The following is a 26,318-nucleotide window of genomic DNA, read 5'->3' on the forward strand; positions in this document are numbered from 1 at the left end:
GAAGATCAATTGCTAAATACCTTTCCTTAAGCAAATTATTTCTGACATTAATTTGGGGGAGAAAAGAAGCAGAATTATCCCTAATTCTCTGAAAGTGGGTGTTTGTCAGTTATCCTGCTCTCCTCTTAAAAGCTTTTCTTGAAGGGATTTCAGAATTATTAAAACTAGTTCAAGGGCTAAACAACAAAAAAGGTAGTCTAGTAAGTGATCTCTCAGAACCTTCTTCCTGTTAGATCTTGGGGGCTATTAATTCAGATTTGGTGGGGGGCTATTCCCATTAGAAACAGTATCCCATCAGCTCAATTTACACCAGTAAATAGAAGTCATCTCCATGTAAGCCACACAGCCTCGGCAGAGCCTCCCACGAGCTCCTGGAAGGATCTGTGGACAGATGTTCCGCCTTCTGAGCCCCAGGCTTACCCCACGCTCTCCAGTGAAACAGTAGGTTCCAAACTGACAATAATTTAAATTTACTGTTATGAGACTCACTACCAACCCACTGTGGAAAATTCCACTTGGTGGGAAACATCTCCTATAAACCGAGCTGTTCTATATTGATTTAGAGCAAGGATTTCTGGTAAAGGGAAGGACTCCAGAGATTTCAAAAATACAAAAAAATAAAAAGAATTCCAGAAACCTTTCATGTTGTTTTTAAAACAATTAAGTTGCCCATTTTCCTTACTGAATCAGAGAGAGAGAGAAAAAGGTCTAACCAAGTGGAATTGGAAACGTGGACAGTGGCTTGTGGGGGCGGGGGCCACAGTCATCAATCCTCAGGCTCTAATAAAACAGAAAAGGAATTTTCCCTTTTCCTTCATCCAAGGATGTGCTGCGAACAGCCCCTGCAGAGAGAGGGGAGACTGAGATCTCACCATGTTACCAGGTTCATGTTCAAGGTGATTTTTTTCCTCCAAGGATGTCTGAGGACCATTCCTCTCTGTACGTCAAAGATGACCACTTCTTGGGGAGAAGAGGGGCAGTGGCAGGAGGGGGCAGCCCAAGGTGGCAGGAGCAGCCCTCAGTGCTGGAAAAGAAGAGCCAGTGGTCCAGAAACACAGTGGTGGGGCTTCTCCTTATTCAATCGCTTAAGGGGTTGCGTCTCACTTCAGGCACTGGCTCTGTAGGTGACCACAGCATAGCTGGCCCCTGCCCCCAGGGCACACCTGTTCTCTGAGTCATTGAGGCTACACACAAGCCTCAGCCACCTTCCTAAGGATGATGATTGTACTCAGACAAGATCATAGCAGGTTTGAGAGGTGGTATGGATTTTTTAATTTGACTCATTTGAAATCCATCTCGGAAGATACTGAACTTACTCTAAAGAAAGTGTTAGTTGCGCAGTCCTGTCTGACTCCATTGTGACCCCACGGACTGTAGCCTGCCAGACTCTTCTGTCCATGGGATTCTCCAGGCAAGAATACTGGAGTGGGTTGCCATTTCCCTTCTCCAGGGGATCTTCCTGACCAGGGATTGAACCCAGGCCTCCTGCATTTCAGGCAGATTATTTACTGTCTGAGCCACCAGGGAAGCCTTAAAAATATTCAAGGAAAAAAGTAAATTACCTCCAATAGTCAAATGAAAAATAAGGTGAAAATGGATAGTGAAAGGTACAACCGGGGAAAGAAATTGCTGTGGCCAGTGGTGCTGTAAGAATATGCCTTCATGTTGTACTCTAAGAAAAAAGTAATAGGTGTAGAGATAAAAGAGTAGGAGAGGTCTGAAGGATGTGGAATGGTTGCCAGGTTTTAGGTTCTTGTAACAAAAAATGACTTTAGTTGCCTGGATATAAGAAGTTTTAAATAGCTGGGTATGTTGGCTTTTCAGTGAAAGAAACCTAGGCTCTACCATTTACTGCATGTGTGGACATGGTAAGTCCCTTAATCTTTCTCAGCCTCCATTTTGCTCATCTGTAAAATGGTAACATCAATAGAGCCCAACTTTGAGGACTGTTATGAGGCTTAAAGGAAATAAGCAGCACATAACTTATGGGTATAATTAGTAGTTATTATGTAAGGAAGAGAAGTTGGTAAGATCAAGGGAGCAAAAAGAATGTAGGCTTTATCACTTCCTAGAATTAAGACTGGATAGATTCCTGATATCATGTAGTACTTTCCTTTGATTCTAGCTTAACATAATGGAAATGATTCATAAAGGAAGATTTCCACCCTTTTGATACAAAACCTCAAAAGTCAGGACTGAGCCAGGCTCACACGAGACTGGAAGGGCAGGTCGGGAGAGCTTGAGTCTTAGAGCTGGCAGGAGCCAGGGGGTCCCTTTGTTCATCTAGTTATGGATCCCTGGGGTCAGTTCATCACCAGCACATTTACATCATCCCCTCTTGGTCCAGACCCAGTAACAGGAGCAGCCTGTTCATCATGGCTGACTGACAGTGCTGTGAGCATAAGGACTATCTGTCCTGGTATCAGAGACCCACGCGATGGCCAGGGACTCCGGCTGTGCACGACATCTTCATGGCTCTGTGTCTACTGCGGGAAGGACAGACTGAGCTCCTCCCACATTTTCTCCCCCGGCCCCCACCTCCCCAACAGTCCCCTTCTCCTACCTTCAGGCCAGGGGTCATCAAGCTTTCTATCTCCATTGCCCTGAGCTCTCCTCATCCTTTAAGCAGGGAGAAGGGTGCAAAGCCCAGTTCTAACCAGTTTTTGCTTTCACGGGCCTCAGTTATAATTCTTTTTTAAAGAAAGCTGAAAATTATTCTGGAAGACTGGTTATAAAAATGTATATATCCTAATTTTTCCCCCTACGTTTCCCTTTATTGAAATATAGTTGATTTATAATGTTGTATTAGTTTCTGGTATATGGCAAAATGATTCAGTTATATATATGTGTGTGTGAGTGTGTATATATATATATAATTTTTCATATTCTTTTCCATTATGGTTTCTTACAGAATATTAAATACAGTCCCCTGTGCTATACAGTAGGACCTTGTTGTATATCTATTTTATATATAGTAGTTTGGATCTGACATGAGGAACGCTGGGCTGGAAGAAGCACAAGCTGGAATCAAGATTGCTGGGAGAAATATCAATAACCTCAGATATGCAGATGACACCACCCTTATGGCCGAAAGTGAAGAGGAACTCAAAAGCCTCTTGATGAAAGTGAAAGAGGAGAGTGAAAAGGTTGGCTTGAAGCTCAACATTCAGAAAACAAAGATCATGGCATCTGATCCCATCACTTCATCGGAAATAGATGAGGAAACAGTGGAAACAGTGTCAGACTTTATTTTTTGGGGCTCCAAAATCACTGTGGATGCTGATTGCAGCCATGAAATTAAAAGACGCTTACTCCTTGGAAGGAAAGTTATGACCAAACATGAGGTCGCAAGTCGGACACGACTGAGCGACTTCACTTTCACTTTTCACTTTCATGCATTGGAGAAGGAAATGGCAACCCACTCCAGTGTTCTTGCCTGGAGAATCCCAGGGACGGCGGAGCCTGGTGGGCTGCCGTCTATGGGGTCGCACACAGTCGGATACGACTGAAGCGACTTAGCAGCAGCAGCAGCAGATAGTATATTAAAAACCAGAGACATTACTTTGCCAACCAAGGTCCGTCTAGTCAAGGCTATGGTTTTTCCCGTGGTCATGTATGGATGTGAGAGTTGGACTGTGAAGAAAGCTGATCGCCGAAGAATTTATGCTTTTGAACTGTGGTGCTGGAGAAGACTCTTGAGAGTCCCTTGGACTGAAGGAGATCCAACCAGTCCATTCTGAAGGAGATCAGTCCTGGGTGTTCATTGGAAGGACTGATGCTAAAGCTGAAACTGCAATACTTTGGCCACCTCATGCGACGAGTTGACTCACTGGAAAAGACTCTGATGCTGGCAGGGATTGGGGGCAGGAGGAGACGGGGACGACAGAGAGTGAGATGGCTGGATGGCATCACCAACTCAATGGACATGAGTTTGAGTGAACTCCGGGAGTTGGTGATGGACAGGGAGGCCTGGCGTGCTGTGATTCACGGGGTCGCAAAGAGTCGGGCACGACTGAGGGATTGAACTGAACTGAACTGAATCCCAGACTGACAATTAATCCCTCCCCTACAGCTTCCTCCTTGGTAACCACAAGTTTGTTTTCTACAGCAGTGGGTCTGTTTTGTAAGTAACTTTGTGTCATAGTTTAGATTCCACACTTAAGTGATATCATATGGTGGTATTTACCTTTGTCTGATTTACTTCACTCAGTATGATAAGCTCTAAGCCCATCAATCCATGCTGTTGCAAATGGCATTATTTCATTCTTTTTATGGCTGAGTAGTACTCCACTGTGTGTGTGTATTATGCATATGTATACACACACCACATCTTCATTTATTCATCTGTTGATGGACATCGAGGTTGCTCCCCTGTCTTGTTATTGTAAATGGTGCTACTATGAACACTGGGGTGCACTGCTTAATTCTCTGGAATGTGTTAAGCTGCTGCCACCTGCACCACTTCTGAGATAGAGCTGAAGGGACCCTCAGAGCAGCGGCACCTCTACCTGTCTTTGAGTGAGCTTCTGTTTTTGAAAATGAACTTGAAACATGCAACCTACTATGTAGCCTATGACATCAGCAGACAGACAGGCAGGCAGATGGCAACTTGCCAGTCTGTGGCTTAGTCTAAGGTTCATCTGTCGTTCCCTGTGGCTGACCTTGCTCAAGTCCCATACATTAATGGCACAGTATTTGCATATTATTTACAACATCCTCTTGCAAACTTCAAATCATCTCTAGATGACCTGTAAAACCTTATACAATGTTAAGGCTGTATAAATAATTGCGGATAAGCAGCAAATTCAAGTTTTGCTTTTTTGGAGCTTTTTCACAATTAAAAAATATTTTCGATCTGCATTTGGTTGAATCTGAGAATTTTGAATCTGTGGATCCAGATGGCCAACTGTATGTTACGGATGTATGTCCCAGGACACTTGAACCAAGTCTTCCTGTCCCTGAGGAATCTCCACAGGTGGTGAGAAGGGTCACAGCAACTCTGCTGGTGGATAAATGGATGGAGCCTTAAACCAAACTGCAATATAGTTCCAAAGGGTCAGTGACATTTGTGTGTCTTCAAGGTGGCAAGAAGGACTTCACTGAAACAGTGGGAGATAGAAACCACTATATATAAAATAGGCAACTAGCAAGGACCTACTGTACAGCACAGGGAACTCGGCTCAATATCTTCTAATAACCTATAAGGGGAAAGAATCTGAATAAGAGTACATATTAATATATAGATACAGATGGGCTTCCTTGGTAACGCAGAGGTACAGAATTTGCCTGCAATGCAGGAGACCCAGGTTCAATCCCTGGGTCAGGAAGATCTCCTGGAGGAGGGCATGACAACCTATTCTACTCCTCTTGCTGGAGAATCTCATGGATAGAGGAGGTTGGCAGGCTGCAGTCCATATGGTCCCACAGAGTCGGACACGACTGAAGTGACTAACCAGCAGCAGCACCAGCAGATACAGATGGGCTTTCCCAGGTGGTGCTAGTGGTAAAGAACCTGCCTGCCAATGCAGGAGACACAAAAGATGTGGGTTCGATCCCTGGGTGGGGAAGATCCCCTGGAGAAGGAAATGGCAACCCATTCCAGTATTCTTGCCTGGAGCATCCCATGGACAGAGGAGCCTGGTGGGCTACAGTCCTTGGGGTCGCAAAGAGTCGGACACGAATGAATTGACTTAGCGTGCACGCATACATAGACATATATAACTGAACCGCTTTGCTGTACACCTGAAACCAACACATTGTTAATAAAAACACAGTGCGAGAGAAAGAGGACATTTCTTCCCAGCAGCGACCTGTTCAGAGACAGTAAATAAAACTCTAAAGATCATGGAAAATAAGATTCAGCCATATATATCAGAGGAGAATCCAGCCTCAGAGAGAGCTGATTACAAAGAGGAGGCGGTACTGAACGAGTTTACTCAGATCTGCTTCCTGCCAGTAGAATTTTCAGCAGGAGGGGTATTCAAGAAAGAAAAAACCCTCACTGAGGGGCTTTACTGCGAGTATAATGTTGCTTCATCTAGATTTAGAGTACTGCAATCTGGATTGTTGGCAAACAAAAACAACAGCTTAAATACAGAATCCTTCCTTGCTGGTGGTTTGTCTTCAGTTGCAGAAGTCAGGAGAAGCAGAGGGTTCTTGGGACAGCTTGTTCTCATTGGGCTGGTCATAGGTTCCTTAGCTCTTTCTCATCCTCTCTTCCAGTCGTAATTCACTAAAAATGCATCACAGACGAGCAGCTTACTTGGATTTTCCTAGTCGCTTCTTGAATTTTACCACAGGCATGAAGAGTCCCCATTAAAGCGCCATCCTGGTTTCTCATTACCAGTCTGACTGGAGCTGGGTTACTATTCAAATGCTCCCAAAGCCAAAATGTGGCTGGTGGGAGTCAGGGAAGGAAAGGGAAGGGAGTGGAAAACAGGGAGGGTGGCTGGTATCTGGTGTTTTCAAATGTGGGAGAGACCTGGAACTCAGTGCAACAGAGGAAGAAAAATGTTCTGACTAAGGCATTTCAGAGCAGTGTGGCATGGATAACCCCGCCCGTGTTCCCTGCAGGTGGTCCCAAGATTCTGCCTGTGCCCTAAGGGGTTTGTGACCACAGCCAGATGGCTCCTTTGCACTGAGGCCCTCCTCGCTTCTGAAATCTGATGAGCTATACTTCAACACGAAGAAGACTGTTACACTCATTTCAATGTTTTGGTCTATAATCATTCAAAGGAAAAAAAAAAAGAGTAAATTCCAAAACGTGGCAGAGCTTCTTTCCACTCTATCACCGCAACATGGTATCAGTTCAGAAACCATGAAATTCCATCCCAGGATTCAAGTATTGAGAGAGGAGCTGTGAAGGAATTCCAGAGGATGGAGACTGCTTCACAGTTTTAAGAGGGATTTAGTGGGGCGGGGACTCTTCCAGGGCAGGGCTGCATTCCCTTTCCGTGTGTTCTGCTCATGACCTTTTGCCCTCACCCATATTCACTGTCAAGGCTAAAAGTCTTGCCCTATAACTCTCCCCAGTGCGGGGTGGGGGCTGTGTTCTCTGACAAGTGGGGTCTGGGTGCAGCGCCCAGTGGGATGAAACAGTTGCTGTTGGTTGTCACTGAGCAGCTGCTGAAAGAGAAGCAAAGAGGACGTTCTTATCTGGACCTTCCACTCAGTCATCTGTGTGACAATTTATCAGTTATAGAAAATCCTGTTTCAACGCTAACACTCTGAGAGGGTGAGAACAATGATGTAACTCTCAGAGACGTGTACTAAAATTTACGTGAACAACAAATAATACCCCAGCTCTCTGGGAGAAAATGACCACACAGAAGAGTGAAGATGAAAGCGTCCAGAGCAGAGGATCCATGAGGAAAGACAAAAGGAGCCAAGTGGCTTAGCTTGCTTAAGAGATGGAAGATGTCAACTTAACTGAGTTTTTTTTTTGGTCTGTTCTGAATGAAGATGGGGGAAAAACAGCGATCAAATTTCCTTGACACACACATATTTATACACTTAAAGGATACTAAGTCAGATGTCTGGAGAAATAACAGATTGGTAGAACCAGGAATTTTTGAGCATGACTTTACTAGCGTGTGAGATGAGTGCAATTGTGCGGCAGTTTGAGCATTCTTTGGCATTGCCTTTCTTTGGGATTGGAATGAAGACTGACCTTTTCCAGTCCTGTGGCCACTGCTGAGTTTTCCAAATTTGCTGGCATATTGAGTGCAGCACTTTCACAGCATCATCTTTCAGGATTTGAAATAGCTCAATTGGAATTCCATCACCTCCACTAGCTTTGTTCGTAGTGATGTTCTCTAAGGCCCACTTGACTTCACATTCCAAGATGTCTGGCTCCAGGTGAGTGATCACACCATCCTGATTATCTTGGTCATGAAGATCTTTTTTGTACAGTTCTTCTGTGTGTTTTTGCCACCTCTTCTTAATATCTTCTGCTTCTGTTAGGTCCATACCATTTCTGTCCTTTATCGAGCCCATCTTTGCATGAAATGTTCCCTTGGTATCTCTAATCTTCTTGAAGAGATCTCTTGTTTTTCCTTTTCTGTTGTTTCCCTCTATTTCTTTGCATTGATCGCTGAGGAAGGCTTTCTTATCTCTCCTTGCTATTCTTTGGAACTCTGCATTCAGATGCTTATATCTTTCCTTTTCTCCTTTGCTTTTCGCGTCTCTTCTTTTCACAGCTATTTGTAAGGCCTCCTCAGACAGCCATTTTGCTTTTTTGCATTTCTTTTCCATGGGGATGGTCTTGGTCCCTGTCTCCTGTACAATGTCACGAACCTCCATCCATAGTTCATCAGGCACTCTATCTATCAGATCTAGTCCCTTAAATCTATTTCTTACTTCCACTGTATAATCATAAGGGATTTGATTTAGGTCATATCTGAGTGGTCTAGTGGTTTTCCCTACTTTCTTCAATTTCAGTCTGAATTTGACAATAAGGAGTTCATGATCTGAGCCACAGTTGGCTCCTGGTCTTATTTTTGCTAACTGTATAGCGCTCCTCCATCTTTGGCTGCAAAGAATATAATCAATCTGATTTCGGTGTTGACCATCTGGTGATGTCCATGTGTAGAGTCTTCTCTTGTGTTGTTGGAAGAGGGTGTTTGCTATGACCAGTGTGCTCTCTTGGCAAAACTTTATTAGCCTTTGCCCTGCTTCATTCCGTGCTCCAAGGCCAAATTTGCCTGTTATTCCAGGTGTTTCTTGACTTCCTACTTTTAGAAAAGGCAGAGGAAACAGAGATCAAATTGCCAACATCCACTGGATCATGGAGAAAGCAAGAGAGTTCCAGAAAAACATCTATTTCTGCTTCATTGACTATGCCAAAGCCTTTGACTGTGTGGATCACAGTAAACTGTGGAAAATTCTGAAAGAAATGGGAATACCAGGCCACCTGACCTGTCTCTTGAGAAACCTGTATGCAGGTCAGGAAGCAACAGTTAGAACTGGACATGGAACAACAGACTGGTTCCAATAGGAAAAGGAATACGTCAAGCTTGTATACTGTCACCCTGATTATTTAACTTATATGCAGAGTACATCATGAGGAATGCTGGGCTGGAAGAAGCACAAGCTGGAATCAAGATTGCTGGGAGAAATATCAATAACCTCAGATATGCAGATGACACCACCCTTTTGGCAGAAAGTGAAGAGGAACTCAAAAGCCTCTTGATGAAAGTGAAAGAGGACAGTGAAAAGGTTGGCTTGAAGCTCAACATTCAGAAAACAAAAATCATGGCATCTGGTCCCATCACTTCATGGGAAATAGATGGGGAAACAGTGGAAGCAGTGTCAGACTTTATTTTTTTGGGCTCCAAAATCACTGCAGATGCTGATTGCAGCCAGGAAATTAAAAGACGCTTACTCCTTGGAAGGAAAGTTATGACCAGCCTAGATAGCATATTAAAAAGCAGAGACGTTACTTTGCTAACAAAGGTCCGTCTATTCAAGGCTATGGTTTTTTCCGTGGTCATGTATGAACGTGAGAGTTGGACTGTGAAGAAAGCTGATCGCCGAAGAATTGATGCTTTTGAACTGTGGTGTTGGAGAAGACTCTTGAGAGTCCCTTGGACTGCAAGGAGATCCAACCAGTCCATTCTAAAGGAGATCAATCCTGGGGGTTCATTGGAAGGACTGATGCTAAGGCTGAAACTCCAATACTTTGGCTACCTCATGCGACGAGCTGACTCACTGGAAAAGAGTCTGATGCTGGGAAGGATTGGGGGCAGGAAGAGAAGGGGATGACAGAGAATGAGATGGCTGGATGGCATCACCGACTCGATGGACATGAGTTTGAGTGAACTCCGGGAGTTGGTGATGGACAGGGAGGCCTGGCGTGCTGTGATTCATGGGGTCACAAAGAGTCGGACACAACTGAGCGAGTGAAATGAACTGAACTGAGAACCAGGAAAAAAGTCACAGAGGTCAATCTGTAAGCATCTTTTGACAGGAAAAAATTCCTAGTTGGAAAGAGTTCTCTGCAGGTGGCCCTTCTGTCTGGCCTCATCACTCACCTAAACCAGGCACCCCCATGCTCTATTCATCTCCGGCCCTGGCACACCTTCCTAATATTTTGCTCACACAATCCTTTGCCTATCTTGTTGGTTCTTTCACAGATCAAAGAAGCAGAAATGATGGATAAGGAATTGACAGAGGACTAGATCTCTTCCCTAGCTTCTCTTCAGCAATCTTGCAAACAAACTGCGTGAACAAGATAACATCTGAAGAAAGACCAGGAGGAGTGGAGCAGCCGGCACACAAGTGTGTATGCAGTGGGGGAGGGTGATGACTGACCCCCTGTCTCAGTGATGCATGAGATGACTTCCCTGTTTCCCTTAGAAGCTTTCATGGCAGAGCAGAATCTTAGGAGGTGGTTTTGTGGGGACACTGAGTCCACCATCTCCCCAGATTGCTGGTGTCCTGATTAGCGGTACCTTTCCTTTCTACCAACATGAGTATCATTTTTGTAAGTGGAGAGCAGTGAGACCTGACTTGATAATCAGTTCAGTAGACTTATTTTACAAACAAGAAACTGAGAACCCAAGAGTTTAAGGGATGGCTCAGGCCTTCCTTACAAGTAACCAATGGCAGAGACAGAATCTCATATTCAAGACCCCCTGTTGTGAGGGCCACCAACTACAGGCTGGGGAGCTTTGAGAGTCTTCATCCCAACATGAAATCCTGGTTCCTGGAATCCCTGGTTCCCAAGATCTCATCCAAACCCCAAGCTCCTTATCAAGTTTTCACAATGCAATGATCTCATGAATTTAAAAAATTTCTCTAACAGTGAAAAAATATGCCAAGAACGTTGACCAACTGTTCTCCATTTCCATTTAGAGGAGAACACACGAAACTTGTCTAAACGATTTCAGACACGTTAAGCCAGGGACAGACCAAAGCCTTCAGCAACGTCTCTGCAGGCAACTAAGTTACGAGAAGAGACGGAATGCCTCCTTCTTCACAGTTTAAGTAATGTCACAATAAGTCACCTTTTAAAGGATCAAGATATAGTTCTGCTTATAAACACAATGACAGCTCAGACAGAAAGGCTTCTCTCCTTATTTCTGAGGAACATCCAATAATGAAAAAGTAGTTCCTGGTATGCATTCCAAATGGAAGACTGCAAAGTAAGGGATCATCACTCAAACAGCTTGATGGAAAAAGAAAGTCTCATGGAGCTCAAAGGCAAACATCAGAGAGCGCCACCGAGCACCACCCCTGCCTTTTTGTCCTTTTGAAAACGAAGCTTGCAATCTCTGAAAAACAAAGACTGTTCTCTGGAAGAATCAGTAAAAGCACAGCCTTGCCCTCTGGTGAGGCACTTCGTCACTTAATCCAGAGACAAAGGTTCAAAGTTCCTTTAAAAGAACTTAATTTTCCCATAGAATTTTCCCCATAGAATCTGAGAAATCACACTCGTGTGCAAATAGCAATTATCTAGAAATCAAACATAGGCTTTTCCCTACCAGACAAAAGTACATTTGTCATCTCTAGTCTCTTATCAATTACATGACTGATATGAATGCTTTCTGTGACTTATTGTTTCTGTTTAGTGATTCAGGAGAGCTCCATGGTATTTTAATTAACGCAGCAGAGCAAGTTGCAGAAGTAATGTTACAAACTTTTCAGCTCTTATTGGCGGTGCCAAGGGGAATGTTACATTTGGCTCAATTAAATGGATTCTAAATCCAGGTCAGTACCATACTGATGGTCACCCTGTTACCCTGAGGAGTTGATCACCACCAGACAGCCTGATATTCCTCCTAAATTCTCTCCAAGGACTTATTAATGCACATCTGCCCTCCAAGCCAAATGAGTCTGCTCATCCCCCCAGACCCCGTGTGCCTGAAGTCATTCACAACCCTGGGCCTTTGTTCTCCTGCATGCCTGCATCCGTTACTCCCTTCATCTTGGCCCAGCTTCTATCCTGCCTTCAAATCCTGCCTCCTCTATGAGTCAGTCTCCTCCGTTGTGGTTCTAGCCCTCACCCATCGCCTTTTCACCCATACTGTGAGGTTGCTTCTGAAATGTCAGTTACTAGATGCTGCAAACATGACCCCTTATACGGGTCCATGTTGCCCACTGGCTGTAACGTACTAGAGCAGCCCCAGGTGTCAACAGAGCCCTAGGGGCTGCCTGCAGTAGGAACGCAATACACCAAAACACCAATATCCTGTCATCAGTGACCCGGCACCCAGCCCAGGCCCAGGTTCCTTATACAGGCTGTATAAGGACCGCGTGACTTCCCTGGTAACTCAGCGGTAAAGCATCTGCCTGCCAATGCAGGAGGCTCGGGTTCCATCCCTGGGTCAGGAAGATCCTCTGGAGGAGGAAAGGGCTACCCACTCCACTCTTCTTGCCTGGAAAATCCCACGGACAGAGGAGCCTGGCAGGGTCCATGGGGCTGCAGAGAGTCAGACACGACTCAGTGACTGAACGACAACAAGGGCCCTCAGCAGCTGCTAAGGGTCAAGGGTGAAGTTCAAAGGGCTCAGATTCCTTTGCTTTCTCCCAAGGTACCCTGTGTATTGGGTCATGGGAGATACACAGCCATTTTTCCAACATTACTTCATTATTAGAGAACTCATTTAAACTGAAGTAATGGCGTTGGTAAAACTATTCAGTTGCAGATTCGTTTAGGTGATAACAGCCATCCTCTGTTCCTGGCTTGGGCCTGGGGGTGTTCAGAACCCCCAGGGTGGGCAGCAGGAGAATGGTACTCTCTTCCTTCTCTCCTGCATATGACCCATGGCCCTGCCCTGTTCAAATACAAAACAGCTGGGGCAAAAAGGAGGCTGTGGCTAACTACAGCCTCCGTGTCCAAAGTCCCAAACAGTGTCCCCATCAGACTACTGGGTGGCGGGGGGGACAGGTGGATGGGGCAGTGTCCATTCCCAGGGTTGACGGCACTCTTCTCTCCAGCACTACTCTGACTACCAGGTTCCCACAGAAATACCTGATTATTCAATTAATCCATAATTCAAGTTCCCCCAAACAGTGGTTCCCACTCCTCAATCCTCACGTTACCTGGATTAACAGCCACCATGACACAGGGTACTTCGTCCTTCCGGAAGCACTGTCCAAACGCCACACTCCCCGCTTCCCTTCCCACTTCACCTCCATCCCTTCTCTGTCCCTCCAAGTCCCCAGGACTCAACCCCGGGACCATTCCCTCCTCCTTCCACACCTGCTCACCACCCACAGCCCCGCCACTACACCCGCCCCTTGTGGATTCCATTCAGGTTCACAGCTTTAAAATGCATCCGAGGGAACTTCCCTGGTGCTCTAGTGGTTAGGACTCCCGAACTTTCACCGCAGGGGGTGCTGGTTCAATCCCTGGCTGGCTGGGGAACTAAGATCCCACATGAGGTACAGCACAACCAACCCCCCACAAAACAAATAAAATGCATCAGAAGCTATCAGTTCCCAAATAATGTCCATCCTCACTGCTTATGGATTCCGTATCTGTGAATTTGCCTACTTGCTAAAATCCATTTGCAGCCCCCAGATCAATACTTGGGACGCTCTGGTGCTCATCTGTAGATCTGCCCAGAGTGCCCAGAACCTGAAGCTGCCCTGCTGCTCGCTCCCAGCCAGGGCGCACGCAGCAGCGCTTCTGTAGACCTGCCCAGAGTGCCCAGAACCTGGAGCTGCCCTGCTGCTCACTCCAGCGGGGGCGCACGCAGCAGCGCTCTGTCCTCTGTTTCATCTCTCACACTGTCAGCAGCATGGTTTTCATGGTCCACTTACTGCCACATCTTCCCTCACTTCTGTGCCTTTTGTTGACTTCACTATTAAAAACAGCCCTCAGGTGTCAGGGCCAAGGTGCTGTCCAGGGCTCTCAAGCCCAAGAAGGCTGGGTGTGCCTTAGGGAGAAAGCGTGTATTCGATAAACTTCATTGAGGCATGAGTTACAGTGCTGTTGGCCTGAATTCAACGTTAATGAGTCAATAATAATATTAAATAAAGTGTCACTGAACAGAGATACAGGGACTTCCCTGGTGGCTCAGTTGGTAAAGAATCTGCCTGCCATGTGGGAGACCCAGGTTCAATCCTTGGGTCGGGCAGATCCCTTGGAGTTTATCACAAGGGATAAGCTGTCTATCGCAGTTTATCACAGCATGTGTTTATCACAAACAGAGTGATAAAAATCACAAATACACAACTAATACAATTCTGTACCTGCACTGCTAGCCACATTTAGCATCATTCTGAGGGAGCAGGACTGACCTTACATACAAGTCCGTTTCTCCCACAAAACTGAATGAAAAAACAAAGTCTTTTAAACCAGTGGCCACATAGTAAAACTGCACATTGCTGTCCATGCGTTTAAGAAGCAAAGTCACTAGATGGTATAAAAGTGGTAACTGGTGCCTTTGTGATGGATGATGAACACTTTTTCTTTAAGGTTGAGAATTATCTCCACTCTCTCTACATAACCAGAGACATTTCCTCTTCTCTTTCCTGCTCAGACACACACACACACACAGACACTGCCCATTCTCTTTCCTGCTTCATTTTTCTGCACAGCACACATCACCATCTAAGATATTAATTAATACATCTATTAGCCTATAGTCTGTCTCTATCTCAAACATAAGTGCCAAGAGGTTGAGGATTTTTATATTTCTTTTTTCTTTCTACGGATACATCCCTAGTGCCTAGAACAGAAGGCAGGCACTAAATAAACAATCCTAGAATGATGCATAATGTGGCACTTAACATACACTATTCAATTCACCGGTTAGTCCTCTGTCTCTCACAAGACTGTGAACGTTTTGAGATCAGAGACTCTGTCCCTCTAACCCATATTTGTATTCCTAACACCACACTACTGTGCATGACACATAACAGGAATTCAATAACTGCACCCTGAATGAATGGTAGGGGAACAGAGAAAAAAATCACTAATGTTCATAAGCTTAGGTGTTTATTCAACACGCATCTGTGCAAAGATCTGAGCCACAGTCAGCTCCTGGTCTTGTTTTTGCTGACTGTATAGAGCTTCTCCATCTTTGGCTGCAAAGAATATAATCAATCTGATTTCGGTATTGACCATCTGGTGATGTCCATGTGTAGAGTTCTCTTGTGTTGTTGGAAGAGGGTGTTTGCTATGACCAGTGCGTTCTCTTGGCAAAACTCTATTAGCCTTTGCCCTGCTTCATTTCGTGCTCCAAGGCCAAATTTGCCTGTTATTCCAGGTGTTTCTTGATTTCCTACTTTTGCATTCCAGTCCCCTATACTGAAAAGGACATCTTTTTTGGATGTTAGTTCTAAAAGGTCTTGTAGTTCTTCATAGAACCGTTCAACTTCGGCTTCTTCAGCATTATTGGTTGGGGCATAGGCTTGGATTACTGTACTATTGAATGGTTTGCCTTGGAAACGAACAGAAATCATTCTGTCGTTTTTAAGATTGCATCCAAGTACTGCATTTTGGACTCTTTTGTTGACCATGATGGCTACTCCATTTCTTCTAAGGGATTCCTGCCCACAGTAGTAGATATAATGGTCATCTGTGCAAAGATCAGAAAGCACAGCCCCTGCTCTATTGGAGCAGGGGCGAGACACGAATAAAGATGGACCCAGATGCAACGTGATCAGGGCCATGATGAGAAAAGGAAAAGAACTAAGCTGACAAAGGAGACGACGGGTGTTTGGACAGCAATCAAAAGAGGGTTATGTAACCTGGGCTTTGATGGTCAAATAGGAGCGTGCCACACAGACTGTGGGGGAGAAACAGCCTGAGCTCAGCTGCTCACTGCCCAAGGCATGTCTACAGAGACACAAGCTCCCCCATGTTTCCCCTTCTTTGCTCTAAGAGGTCTCTCAGCAGTCTTGGTGCTTAATAAATATGAAAAAGCAGAAATGCTCCATTCCCACGGTCCTCCTCCTCTCTCTCCTCACTCAAAACAAACCTGTATCTGATGACAGAATTCCCTGATGGCTCCACTCGCCACCATGTAGGATGATAAGAGCAAAGGCCACATCCAAATGTCAGTCCCAGTTCCCAGCCCCATCAGCATCTGACATCTAAACAGAACCAGACCACTCGGATGGCAGCCACTTAGAAACCCAAAGAGACTGCCGTTCCACCAACTCTGCCAAATGTAAAAAAGCAGAAATTGATTTAGAAAGTGCTAGAGCTTTCCAACATCAGAGAAAAATATGGGAAGGATGTGACCCATATGTAAATATGCACATTCTGTGTCAGGACATCTGAACCCGCTGTCCCGAAGGGGAGCTGGGTGGCTACAGCATCGCCACTGGGACACAGCAAGGCCATTCTGGCCAGAAGACTGGACCCCGTGACCTCACAGGCCTGTCCATCTTCTGATGCCTATGGTTCCCCACAGCTGGAGCAGGCTTTTTCCCTCCCTGTCTTTTAAGAGAAATGAGAATAGCCTGTCTCATTCATTGTTACCTGCTGCTTGCTTGTTGGCTTGGACTAAACTAGAGAAATTCTACACACACACATAACACACACACACTGCACACTCACACATCACACACACCCACCACACACCCATATTTCCACCATGGCACCACCCCCAGGCATGCACGTGTGAATCCCCACACATCTCACTCTACAGCCACCATTCTGAGTTCTCCTGGTGGGGTCCAGGCTCTTCCTGAAACCATCACTTTTCTCTCTCTCCCATGCAGCTCCATCAGATGTGCTGCCTCCTCAAACATGATCAGAACATTCTCCTTCTCTGTCCAGTGCAAATACACAACCCAGAGACTACAAAACTAAGAGCTAAGAGGTGCTGAGCACGTCTTTTCCTCCCCTCCCACATTTACTCCATCGTGATCTTCTCCCAAATGTGTGGCTTCTTTCTATTCTGCTCATTTTTTTTCTCTATTCCCCTCAAGTCTGTTCTTTTTCCCCCAAGTTCCTTTAAGAGTGCACCGGTTGTGACATGAACAGGGATGACTTATCGCCCATTATCATGCAAGCACCTGAAGGGCCCTGAAGTGCCTCCAAGGTCATTTGAGGTTTTCCACAATGCTCGGGGCCACACGCTCGTTTGATACGAGGCCTGCTTCCCTCATAAGGGAAGGTCACATGACACTGGTCCTATAACTTCACCTCCTCTCCATAAGGGCAGGTTTACCGTTATCACTAGGAAAAGCCATCATGGTTTGTATGATGAGAATTCAGCCTTGGTCTCCGGTTCCCAAAAGTCTACCAACTTCCGTTTCTCCGGCTCTTAGGCCTTCCTGGCTGGTACCCTCTCCACAGCACCAGCTGACGCCTCCACTCGGAACGCTCTGTGTCCTAACCTTCCCGTGGCTGGGGCTGCTTCTTGTCATGAAGGCCAATGCCCAGGTCTCCCCCGTCCCCTTAGCCATTCCAACTCTTCCTCACACTTGTCACTCTGTCCCACACCCCCGTTTATATCTTCTTCATAGCATGCAAGGTGAGAAACGCCTCTGTTCACCTGTTTCTTTGCTGTCTGTCCCTCCCAACTGAAACGTCAGCTCTGTGAGGGCAGGTGCCCCTTCTCACTCACGCTCTTCACCCCAGTGCCTAGGACAGCATCGGGCACATAGCAGGCACCTGAGTGTACATTTGCTGGAGGAATGAATACAGTCCTGTAAATGAAGTCTAACTTCATACATAGCTCCAATGGCCTTTCTCCAGGCCCCCAGAAGATGGAAGAGGATTCTCGGTATTTGAGTGCTCAGATCTGCCACAACCTTTTCTGCATTCTGCTGTGTTTGGGACAAAGGATCTGGGGTTCTGATTGTAGGGAAAATTTTTAATTCTTGGCTTCTCCAGGACAGGTCAGGATTGGCAGATAGCCCAAGAGAGTGACTTGGTCAAGGTTTGCACCAGACTCCTCTGATCAATCTTTTCTTTCTACCTCTGCCTATCTCAGCATTTAAATGTTTTGTGTGTCTGCACCTTACTGCTGTCTCAACGTGTCACTGTAAATATTGGAAAACATAGATACATGTGCTGTATTTCTGGTCTTAGAAACAGGGAACTGATCCAAATCAATTCCTGGCCTCCACGCAGGCCCACACCCACATCAAACAGGACTTCAGGGGAAGGTTTCAGGGAAAACCACATCCCTTGAAGCTTTTCCAGTGCCTCTCGATCTTTTTATTACTCCCTCAAGGGAAACGAAGGCAGGGGCCAGGCTCGAATGCTAAAGACAAGCGATCAGGCTGACAAACGGGGGGAAACGAAGGCAGGGGCCAGGCTCGAATGCTAAAGACAAGCGATCAGGCTGACAAACGGGAAGATACAACACGCCAAGTCCTTACCGACATAGCCTGGGGTCCCGCACGCTGTGGACATCACGTCTCCTTTGCCCTCCATTTTGGACAATCCAAAGTCACTGATCATGATTTTGGACTCCTCGTCTTGACTGTAGTACAACAGGTTCTCAGGCTAGAAAGAAAAGTAGAAAAAAAATTTACAAACTGTGTTGATAGCTGGGTTAATTGTGGGAGCCTCCCCAACTCACCAAAACTTAATGGAAGAACAGATTTGAACTTTAGACACAGTAAATACCTGAAGAAAAGCAGTGTTTAATGAAAGCAATGTGGGGGCCTTACCTAGTATTGGGGCATTTATGGATTTTCAAGAAATGTGAGTCTATTTCCCTTGTTAGTATTTTCCCTAATTAAAAAAATGAAGTATATATTGAAGCAACTAGAAAGTAGATGCCTTCCAGGCTTGTCGATTCATTTGCTGGGTTAGGGGAAAGGAGGTTCCCAGAAAGAACGCTGCTTTTACAGGTGTTCTGTGGTTTCTTTTTTCCTGACCCTTGTCAGCAGCCTGCCTCTGACCTAAGGGTCTCTCTCCCAGATCTCGGAAACCTCCTGAGTCCTGCAGCTCTGCGCATGCATTGCACACCCCCCTTTCCTGAGCCAGCTGACGCCTGTGCACTCTGCTCCCTGGGAAGAAGAGGGAGGTCATCCTAGAATGCATCAACGTGGAGGATCCAGAACTTTCTAGCCACGTGTCCTCAAGAACTTGAAGCCTCTGCTTGTGTTTCTGTAGAACACCGAATGACGGCTCCTCCTGTGCTCCCCCGACTGTAAATGTCAGAGTTCAGGAAGCAGTAATTCCCCACATGCAGCAAACATCTGATTATAACTTCGTCTCCGCTCTAGATCTGCACGTTAATGGCACCTTCGTGGTATCTATGTGGGAGGGGCTTAAGGGTGACAACCCTGGGGCAGACCTGGAGACATGAAACCTCATCTGCATGGCATCTTCTGGAAAACTGGGGAACTTGGTTGTTCCTGGCAAACAATGGGCGAGGGGCTCATGGAGCCCTAAAGAGCTGTTGAACAAGAACCCCTCTATCCTCGCCATCTCCTCTTAGTAATTTTCCATCCATGACCCTTCACTCTGCTCAACCGTTATATCATGTGTCCTTGCTGAACTTGAAGTGGGGCCCAACTCTCTCCCCTAATGCGATGTCCCTCTTGAAGGAGTCTTGAATAAAACATTCCTTACCATTTGAACATGCGTCAGAACCAATTTATTTTTCCTTTAGCAGAATCCCCCCAAAATACTACCCTTCACCCAAAATAACAAGATAAAAAGGAACAGCATTTATCAACCACAGGGACATGAATGCTGTGGACAAAGCATGAGATTTGAAGAAAATCAAATGTATGTTTGCAGACGTTTTTAGTGAGTTTTAACCTAGAATAAAATGGGCCAATCAATAGTGGAAACAGTAATGCTCAGAAAGCAGAGGGAAACAATCTAACCAAACAGTGCACGCGGCTTCTCTGAATGCTTAGGGATTAGCATTTGGTGAAGAGTTAAGAATCCAGTCATGGAGGCAGAGAGAATTTTTTAAGTTTCAGATTTTAAAACTTCCTGTCCCTGACAGTGCTTCTGCAGCTGTCAAGGATCTCATGCTCCTAGGCAAGGCTCCATCCAGGCAGGAGACGGCCTAAGAGCCCAGAATCTCTCCTCACACCTTATTCCTACAGGAGATGCATTTGGATCAATAAATGGCTTTTCCGAAGTGCAACCACTGATGAGGATTCAATCAGCTGGTCACCCTCCGGTTAGGTCAATACTTTTACATGTCTCAAGATTTAGTAAAGACAGCAAGACTTTTCAGGATGGAGGGGGAAGTAGGGGGAACAGAGAAGAAAGTGGGAGAGAAGATGGGCTCAGGGATAATGTGGGTGGAGGCCCCCGCCTGGCAGAAGGAGGGCTGTGGGTGATGGGGGGATAGAGGGGATCTTACAATCCTGCCTGGGGTCCTACAAGGCCCAGGACTCACCTAAAAGATTATTTTTTCTGCATTTTATGGCATGTTTGCAAGACAACTGGTGGCCAACACATGACTTGGGATGTCAATTCCAACCCTTGTTTATGTAAGTTTTTAAAAGATCTGAATCAACATTTCCTGTAGAGTTCATGTTACATATAATCATACTCCTAATCGAGTTTGAGTGTACTCCGGGAGTTGGTGATGGATAGGGAGGCCTGGCGTGCTGTGATTCATGGGGTCGCGGAGAGTCGGACACGACTGAGCGACTGAACTGAACTGAACTGAACTGAATCCAGTGATATCTTTCACCCCCGAGGGAACACCTGGCAATGCTAAGAGACATTTCTGGTGGTCTAAACTTCAGGAGTGGTACAGGCCTCTCATGGGCAGGGACCACGGATGCTGCTAAACATGTCCCCGTGCATGGGACAACCTCCCCCAAAAAAGAATGATCCAGCTCCAAAGGCCAACAGTGCAGCCCCTCCCCAGTAGAAGGAGGCAGCAAGGACACTTCTCTTGCTTTGAAAAAAGGGCAACTGAGTATCTTCAGTAGCTTCCTGGGGCAAGAAGACACAGGAATGCCTTTCTGAAGGGAGAAAAGAGGTATGTTCATATGTGGGGGCTGAGCAGTATCCTAAGTTGTGCTCTAATTTTTTCAAAAATAATTTATTTATTTATTTATTTTTGGCTGTGTTGTTGCTACATGGGCTTTTCTCCAGTTGCCGCAAGGAGGATTATTCTCTAGTTGCGATGCGTGGGCTTCTCGTTGAGGTGGCTTCTCTTTGTGCAGAGCATGGGGCTCTAAGGCCCAAGGGCATCAACAGCCGCAGCGCTCAGGCTCAGTAGTTCTGGTGCATGGGCTTAGTTGCTCCGCAGCATGTGGGATCTTCCTGGATCGGGGATCGAATTTGTGTCTCCTGTACTGGCAGGCAGATTCTTTACCACTGAGCCACCAGGAAAGCCGCCTAATCTTAAATTAACCCAACCATAAAACTCTCTATTTCCCTGGCCTAGATCACAAAGTTAAATTTTTTGGAGTTTTATGAAAGTTTAATTTCTGAACCCCAACTTCCTCCACATACATAGAACTTTGTGCCTCTGTAAAGAGATCACAAAATTGTCTTAAAACGGTAATGTTCTTGCCACAGTGATAAGCCTGGTGATCTTAAAGCTCTACCAGCTGGGAGACGTATGAACTTCTCCAAAAGCATTACCTGCGTATAAAAACCCCTATCTCCCATGCAGCCAATCTGTCTTTCTAAGGGGAGATAGACATTGCCCATCTAGAAAATGGCCTATTGGCTTAGGCTGGATTTCCAGTGAGTACAGGCAACTTGCCCATCATATCACATCTTCATGGTCACCAAGCTAACTTGTTTAGGAAGAGGTGCCTGCTGAGGTCCAGAACACAGAACTGCATTGGGTGAGAACACAGGTGAGCAGAGAAGGCTCCACTGCTTGGCTTGGGGGTGCCATGTGGCCTTACCGAGCCCTCGCCTGGCCCTCTGAAGCAAGGTCCTGAAGATTACCTACCTGTGCTCACAGCCCATTTCACCCATCAAGAAGCCTAAAAAGGCTTTAAGAACTCCATCAATGTCCTCAAATATGCTCATCCAGTGGGTCTCCAAGTGTAGTTCCCAGGTCAACGTAAGTATCACCTGTAAACCCCTTAGAAATGCAAGTTCCCAGGCCCCGCTGCAGACCTGCAGGGTCAGAACCTCTAGGGGAGGGCCAGGAATCTGTTTCTCACCAGCCCTGCAGATAAATCTTTGCTAGTGGTAAAGAACTTGCCTGCCAGTGCAGGAGACATAAGAGATGCAGGTTCAATCCCTGGGTCAGGAAGATCCCCTGGAGGAGGGCATGGCAACCCACTCCAGTATTCTTGCCTGGAGAATCCCCATGAACAGAGGAGCCTGGCGGGCTACAGTCCATGGGGTTGCACAGAGTCGGACTTAGCGTGCACAAACGCAGCCAAGTCTGATGTAGGCTAACATTTGGGAGCCACTCCTCCAGTCATTGGGAAAAGATTAACATGGAGAAAAGAAGAAACAATTTTACAGTCCCTATGAAAGAAAAAATTATACCATTTTACACCCTGATACCCAGTACCAGATAATGGGCAGATGTTAACATTCTGTTTGAACACGTTTATGATTTATTCTTTACATTGATTTAGACTGCCCATAGTCGTGAACAGCATGGCTTCAGTACATATAATCCCTGTGTTTCTGACAGGAGTGGTGCGTATGTGTAATGGGTAGGGTTTCCATCTTGAATGGTCAGTGAACCCTGGGGGCTGGGCCTGGACCTACTGTAGAATGAAGCCACCTTATAGTTTCGGGTCAACTACACCGATTTTTTTCTGTTCCTCAAATCGGTATGCTTGATCCTTACTCTCGGTACTAGGACACCTACTCTTTGGCATCTACTGGGACCTTTGAGCCAAGGTGACCAAGGCTCAGATCCTTCAGTGCTATTAGTAAAGGGCGAGTATTCCTAAATACTATAGGGAAAAGATAAGAATGGAACAGACAGGACACAGGGAGAAGGGTGTACTTGCAGGTCATTTAATCTGTCTTTCCTGATAATATTCGATTTCCTTTCTCTTTCATCTCATCCCTCTACCAGTCACCCCCCTTTTCCCCCCATGTAGTGGGTTGTGCTGAAGCAGGGCGGGAATTGGGAAAAGACTGAAGGACTGCACTGGGCAAAGGGTCTTCATGGCCTCTATGTCTTGAACAAAATTACCCTTTAGACAAGCTTGAACCAACCTACACAACCCACCTCTCCCATGGCCCTTTTGATGCACAGTGGTTATTAAATGTCCCAAACAATGGCCAGCCCCATTGATTTTCATCATCTTTCAAGCCACTTCTGGGTCCCAAAGGCCCTGACAACTAACAGTAGGCAAAGCCCACCATTCATTCCACCCGTATTCCAAATCAGGGCAACCTCATGCCTCCTCTGGAGCCGATCCTCTCCTGACAGTGCACTGTGGGCTGGAAAGCAGCTGGAGAGTGTTGCTAAGCAATGGCCTCACCTTGAGGTCTCTGTGGACAATACCCATTCTATGGAGATAGTAGACCGCATCCAAGACCTGGCGGATCAGAGTGCTAGCGTCTTTCTCTGTGTAAAATCCTTTCTCCACTATCCGGTCAAACAGCTCTCCACCAGATACACTGTTAAAAAAAAAACAAAGAACAAATCAGTATGTTTATTTTTTTAATGTTTTATTTATTTTAAAAAATCTTTATCTCTTTGACTGTACCGGGTCTTAGTTGCAGCACACAGGATCTTCAATCTTGTGGCATGTGGGACCTACTTCCCTGACCAGGAATCAAACTCGGGCCCCCTGCATTGGGAGCATGGAGTCTTAGCTATTGGATCACCAGGGAAGTCCCAAAATCAGTATACGTTTAAAAAGACATGTTGAATTATTCAGGGAAAACTATCAATAAGACCTTTCAGTATGGTGAAAGACTCAAATTTTATTTCAAAAATGAATCTATTTTCAGATTTAAATGTTGTCTCTTTATTCCCCAGAAGTTATACCAGGGAAGTGTTTCTATGTCATAATGGTACAGATGGTCTGCTGCTGCTGCTGTTGCTAAGTCGCTTCAGTCGTGTCCGACTCTGTGCAACCCCATAGACGGCAGCCCACCAGGCTTCCCCATCCCTGGGATTCTCCAGGCAAGAACCCTGGAGTGGGTTGCCATTTCCTTTTCCAATGCATGAAAGTGAAAAGTGAAAGTGAAGTTGCTCAGTCGTGTCTGACTCTTCGCGACCCCATGGACTGCAGCCTACCAGGCTCCCTTGCCCATGGGATTTTCCAGGCAAGAGTACTGGAGTGGGTTGCCATTGCCTTCTCCACAGATGGTCTGCTGCTGCTGCTGCTGCTGCTAAGTCACTTCAGTCGTGTCCGACTCTGTGTGACCCCATAGACGGAAGCCCACCAGGCTCCCCTGTCCCTGGGATTCTCCAGGCAAGAACACTGGAGTGGGTTGCCATTTCCTTCTCCCACAGATGGTCTAGAAGGAAACAAAGTGAATAAAAACACACTAGGACCTGTGGACTAGGCAGGCCTGAGAAGTCTCTCTTGGCCTTTGCTCCATACCGCTGGGACAACATTAAGTCAGAATAACCTTCCAGAATCATCAGTGACAGGGAGCCAATGCTGGGGAGGAGTCCTCCCTCACATGTGAGTGTAGTCTTAACGATCTGGGTGGTGGGAGGGGGTGTTTGTAGGCAAAACAGCAAGCAGCCAACAGGATGTCCGGGTTCTTGACCCAGATCTGCTCTTAAGATGCTGAGAACCTTTGGACCTCAGTCTTTTCATCTATGAAGTAAGGGAGTTAATCCAGTCAATCATTCCATCAGATGCATCAGAAAGTCAAAGCCACTTTTGAATTACAAAAAGATAGAAGAACGACACTCCAGCGTATTTTTTTAATTTGGTTTGGGGAAGAAAATATTCCATTTTAATTTGCTTTGAGTTTCAGATTGCATTAACCATTTTTTGGTATTTATCGAAAGGGGACCTATGTCACCAAAGGTCAAAAGGCCCTGGTGGACAACCTCCAGAGTCCCTTTCAGCTCTGATATTTGATGCTGCTCTTAGTTTCGCAAAGTAACAGAACTGCAAAATCCTGAACAGAAACAATTCAACTGACACCTCTGCCTTCAAATTCTTAGACCATAGGATTCTCAAAGAAAAAGTGTTTTGTTCAAATAATTAAGCCATCTTGGAAATTAGCTTCAAGGGATTTATTAGCACTATTTTATAAAAGAAAAACAAATTTCCCAAAAATAAAATGAAAAAGATGTATTTGAAATGCCAAAATCATGAAAGTTTCACAAACAACTTTTACATCTTTAAAAGACAGGCCCCAGCAGTAACACACACATACACCAACACATGAAGCTATGATTCATTTTCTGCAAGTCAAGGCAATTAATGTTCAATAACTGAGCCACTGAAATGTTCTTTTTTAAAGAACTAATAAAACAAAATTGCAGCTATAAAAGGCCTGTGTATGGACCTCTCCCATTACTTATAATCAGTCTGAGCCATACTGAGCTTGGATAATGTCTCATTTCCAAAGCAAACTGAGCAATCTAGAGAAAAGAAAGACTCTTTGGAAAAATAAAAAAGCATTTCAAAGAGTGAAAAGAAACAGAAACAACAGGGGAGTAAGTACAGCTAGACAACTGCACTGTCTAAATGATCCATCCTTGGGTAAACCCAAATCCCAGGACACTGACATTCCATCTCAGCAACTCACATCAAGTTCTCACCATTCTTCCTTTTTTTCTAGACTCATCTTCCCAGTGAGCTTCAATGCAAAAACTCTGCAGGGTCTAAGAATGTATTACAGGAGATGTATTGCTGCCAGGGGTAGGGTAAACTTGGGTGCATTCACCTGGAGGCAATTCACTTCACCAGATCATTTATTCATCACTCATTCTACATGTACTGGGCGACTACTAGGTGCCAGCCACCCTGTGCAGTTGGTGCCAATCAAGGCGTCACTAGCGGTGCAGGAGGAAAAGTCTGTCTTGACTGTGCCCCTCCTCACCCCCTACATCGGCTCACCTTCAGTAAGGGCGCTGAGCTAGTGTTCTACCACTGGGCTGCTACTCACATGCTCTGCAAGGTGCCTGAAGGCCTTAGGCAACAATGCTCCCCACCCCAACCCCCATCCTTAGCACCCCATAACCTGTAATTTGCCAGATCTCTTCCCTCCCTCAAAACTGATCTTTCCTGCTTTCTAGTCTCTCAAAGTCCTCTTCTCTGCAATGGGATGTAAGGTATTAATAGCTATTGAATAATATTTTCTCTGTGATAGTTCAGCAATGTGGTCAGTGACTAAGATTTTGCGTTCGTAATGCAGGGTGTCCAGGTTCACTCCCTGGTCAGGGAACTGGATCCCACCTGCCACAGCTGAGAGTTCACTCGCATGCCGTGACTAAAAGACCCCATGTGTCCCAGCACAGATCCCACGAGCCACAACTAAGACCCAATGCAGCCAAATAAGTAAATAAAAT

The 26,318-nt window shown here is 45.7% G+C and overlaps 1 protein-coding gene across 3 annotated transcripts in view; it reads right to left on the minus strand.

Moving 5' to 3' along the window:
* CAMK1D (calcium/calmodulin dependent protein kinase ID) overlaps positions 1-26,318 on the minus strand; it is a 408,921-nt gene that overhangs the window by 45,182 nt on the left and 337,421 nt on the right. For all 3 annotated transcript variants that reach the window (XM_088844185.1, XM_055427668.2, XM_055427673.2), the window contains 2 exons: positions 23,314-23,452; positions 18,292-18,418 (listed from right to left, as the gene is read on the minus strand). In XM_088844185.1, coding sequence (XP_088700311.1) covers positions 18,292-18,418; positions 23,314-23,452 — 266 coding nt within the window. The remainder of the gene's footprint in view (positions 1-18,291; positions 18,419-23,313; positions 23,453-26,318) is intronic.

The sequence above is a fragment of the Moschus berezovskii genome, chromosome 15 (genome assembly GCF_049115385.1).
Source record: "Moschus berezovskii isolate FMDL1 chromosome 15, NW_MosBer_1.0, whole genome shotgun sequence".
In the NCBI taxonomy this organism is placed as follows: domain Eukaryota; kingdom Metazoa; phylum Chordata; class Mammalia; order Artiodactyla; family Moschidae; genus Moschus; species Moschus berezovskii.